Raw genomic sequence first — 3,478 nt, 5'->3', positions numbered from 1 at the left:
TATCCATCAATAATCACTGAATCTTTTGTGGTCAAAGCAACTGTGTTCATGGCACTCAGAAATACCCTAACTACCATCCCAGTGCCTGTGTTGGCTGCTCAGAGACACTACTGTTCACAGAACCAAATTGAGCACTGCCTATGCTCTAATCTTGGAGTCACTAGCTTATCCTGTGATGACAGGACCATCAACGGCATCTACCAGCTACTTCTGGCATGGACACTGATGGGGAGTGACTTGGCTTTGATTATTTTATCATATGCTTTGATACTTCATTCAGTGCTAAAGCTGAACTCAGCAGAAGCTGCTTCCAAAGCTCTAAGTACCTGTACTTCCCACCTCATCCTCATTTTGTTCTTCTACACAGTGGTCATTGTCATTTCCATCACCCATAGTGCAGCAATGACACTTCCCATCGTTCCAGTTCTACTCAATGTACTTCATAATGTCATTCCTCCTGCCCTCAACCCCGTGGTTTATGCCCTCAAGAACAAAGAACTCAGGCAGGGCTTGTATAAGGTTCTGAAGCTTGACAAAGAGAACTCATACTGAGAATGGGCTCACTTAGATGATTCTCACACATGTTTATCCATCAGATTCTCCAATCATTACAAATGGCAGAAGAATTAAGGAAAATGTACACTGGCAACCTTTCAGTTAGTCTAAGGAATCTGTGGTGAAAATAAAACTTCAAAAAAGGGTGATACTAATATATGAAATCTTGATTGTCAGAAAAGTTTTTCACCTTAACAAAATGATTCTAATTGTCTCAGGGAATCCAGGGGAAAAGTGCAATATGCATCTCATTTTCCTACTTAGTTGCCCTGGCTAAAACTTTTAGACAATGTTGAGTAGAGGTGGTTAGGGCAGATATCTGCCAATATATTCTTTTTAATGGAAGACTTTAATCCAGGCACATTAATTGTGCTTTCTGATAACATAGTACATACTTCTTTGTCTGTCATAGAGACAGAGACATTTGCTTTCTTAAGTGTCTTATATCTTTTAAAATTAGCAAAGGACTTAAATAGACATTTCTCTAAAGATGTGCAATTTCCATCAAGCACATGAGGAAATGCTCAACATCATTAGTCATTAGACAAATTCAAATCAAAACCACAAGATAGCACTTCAATACTATGTTGTTGTTGTTTTTCAAGTATAATTAACATACAGTGTTAGATTAGTCTCAGGTGTACAATCTAATGATTGAGCAATTCTATACATTACTCAGTTGTTATCATCATGATAAATAGACTCTTAATCTCCTTTATCTATTTCCCCTCCCCCCTCCCCACTTATATCCCTCTGGCAACAAACAACTTGTTCTCTATATTTAAGAGTCTGGATTTTTGTTTATCTGTTTGTCTCCATTTTCTTTGTTCAGTTGTTTAGTTTCTTAAATTCCACATATAAGTGAAATCATATGGTATTTATTTTTCCCTGACTGACATTTCTCTTAGCCTTATACCCTCAAGTTGCTGCAAATGGAAAGAGTTCATTCTTTTTTATGGCAAGTAAGATTTCACTGTATAAATGCAACACATATTCTTTCTCCATTCATCTATGGACACTTGGGTTGTTTCCATATCTTGGCTATTGTAAATAATATGGCAAAAAGACACAGGTGTGCATATATATGTTTTTGAATTTGTGTTTTCATTTTCCTTGAGTAATCACTTAGTAGTAGAATTACTTAATTATACAGTAATTTCATTTTTAACTTTTTAAGGAACCACTATAATGTTTTCCACAGTGTCTGCACCAATTTGCATTCCTACCAGAGAGTTTTTTTTTATATTGTATACTTTGAAAACTATAAAACACTGATGAAAGAATTGAAGATGACACAAACAAATGTAAAGATATTCCATACTTGCAGTTTGGAAGAACCAATATTGTTAAAATGTCCATACTACCCAAAGCAATCTATAGATTCAATCCAATACCTATCAAAATACCAAAATTTTTCACAGAACTAGAAAAAATAATCCTAAAATTTGTCTGAGACCACAAAGACCTCAGGCAATAAAGTAATCTTGAGAAGGAAGAACAAAGCTAGAGGTATCAGATTTCAGGATCTACTACAAAGCTGTAGTAATCAAAACAGTGTGGCACTGGCCCAAAAATAGACACATAGATCAATGGAACTGAATAGACAACTTAGAATGTAACCCATGTTTATATGGTCAATGAATCTATGACAAAGGAGGCAAGAATATTCTATGAGGAAAAGATAGTGTCTTCAACAGAGGGTGCTTGGAACACTGGACAGCTACATGCAAAAGTATAAAACTAGACCACTTTCTCTTTTTTTAATGTTTATTTATTAGTTTTGAGAGAGAGAGAAGGAGAGAATGAGCAGGGGAGGGGCAGAGAAAGAGGGAGACACAGAATCTGAAGCAGGGTCCAGGCTCTGAGCTGTCAGCACAGAGCCTGATGCAGGGCTTGAATTCATGAACCATGAGATCATGACCTGATCTGAAGTAGGATGCTTAACAGACTGAGCCACCCAGGCGCCCCAAACTGGACCGCTTTCTTACACTCTACACACAATCAACTTAAAATGGATTAGAGACCTGTGAGACCTGAAATCATAAAACTTCTGGAAGAAAACATAGGCAGTAGTCTTTGGCATTGGCCTTAGCACCTTTTTTCTATATATGGTTTCTTAAGTAAGTGAAACAAACACAAATGGACCGAAATTGTCTTTCACAGAATAAAGGAAGCCATCACCCAAACAAAAAGGCAATGTACTGAATGGGAAAAGATATTTGCAAATAATATATCAATAAGAGTTAATATCCAAAATGTGTAAAGGACTTATATAACTCAACACCAAAACAATTCTTTAATTTTTTTCAATTAGCATCAGAGATTTTGTGGAAATATTGGCATCCTTACACATTGCTGATGGGAATATAAAATCATACAGGAGATATTAAAACAGTTCAATAATTGCTCAAAAAGTTGAAAACAACTATTATATGACTCAGCAGTTCAACCCCTTAGTATATACCCAAAATAACTGAAAACACATGCTACATCAACAATTTGTATATGAATGTTCATAGTAGCATTACTAACCAAAGATCAAAAGAACCCAAGTGTTCATCAGCTGCCTAATGAATAAACAAGCTTAGGCATATTCATACAAGACATTATTATTCATCCATAATAAGGACAAACTAACTATTGATACATGCTATTATAGAGATGAACTTTGAAAACATTATGCTACATGAAAAAAGCTAAACACAAAACTTACACGTTTCATGATTATAGTTAGTGGATGTCCAAAATATGTGATCCATTGAATCAGAGAGCATATTAATTATTGTTAGGGGCAGGAGAGACAGAATAGAGAATGACTGACTAATGGTTATGGAGGCAATGGAAATATTTTGGAGTTATAAAGTGCTAATGCTTGCAGAGCATTGAGAATGTACTTGAAGCCATCAAATTGTATATTTTCAAA

General features: G+C 35.6%; 1 protein-coding gene across 1 annotated transcript in view; it reads left to right on the top strand.

The window, feature by feature from the left end:
• LOC115272547 (putative olfactory receptor 56B2) overlaps nucleotides 1-552 on the top strand; it is a 1,191-nt gene extending 639 nt beyond the window's left edge. The window contains exon 2 of the mRNA XM_029915590.1: nucleotides 18-552. Coding sequence (XP_029771450.1) covers nucleotides 18-552 — 535 coding nt within the window. The remainder of the gene's footprint in view (nucleotides 1-17) is intronic.
• Nucleotides 553-3,478: the final 2,926 nt, after the last annotated feature.

The sequence above is a fragment of the Suricata suricatta genome, chromosome 11 (genome assembly GCF_006229205.1).
Source record: "Suricata suricatta isolate VVHF042 chromosome 11, meerkat_22Aug2017_6uvM2_HiC, whole genome shotgun sequence".
NCBI classification, from domain to species: Eukaryota; Metazoa; Chordata; class Mammalia; order Carnivora; family Herpestidae; genus Suricata; species Suricata suricatta.
The sequence above is the reverse complement of the archived record's forward strand: the minus strand, read 5'-3'. Positions and strand labels throughout refer to the sequence as shown.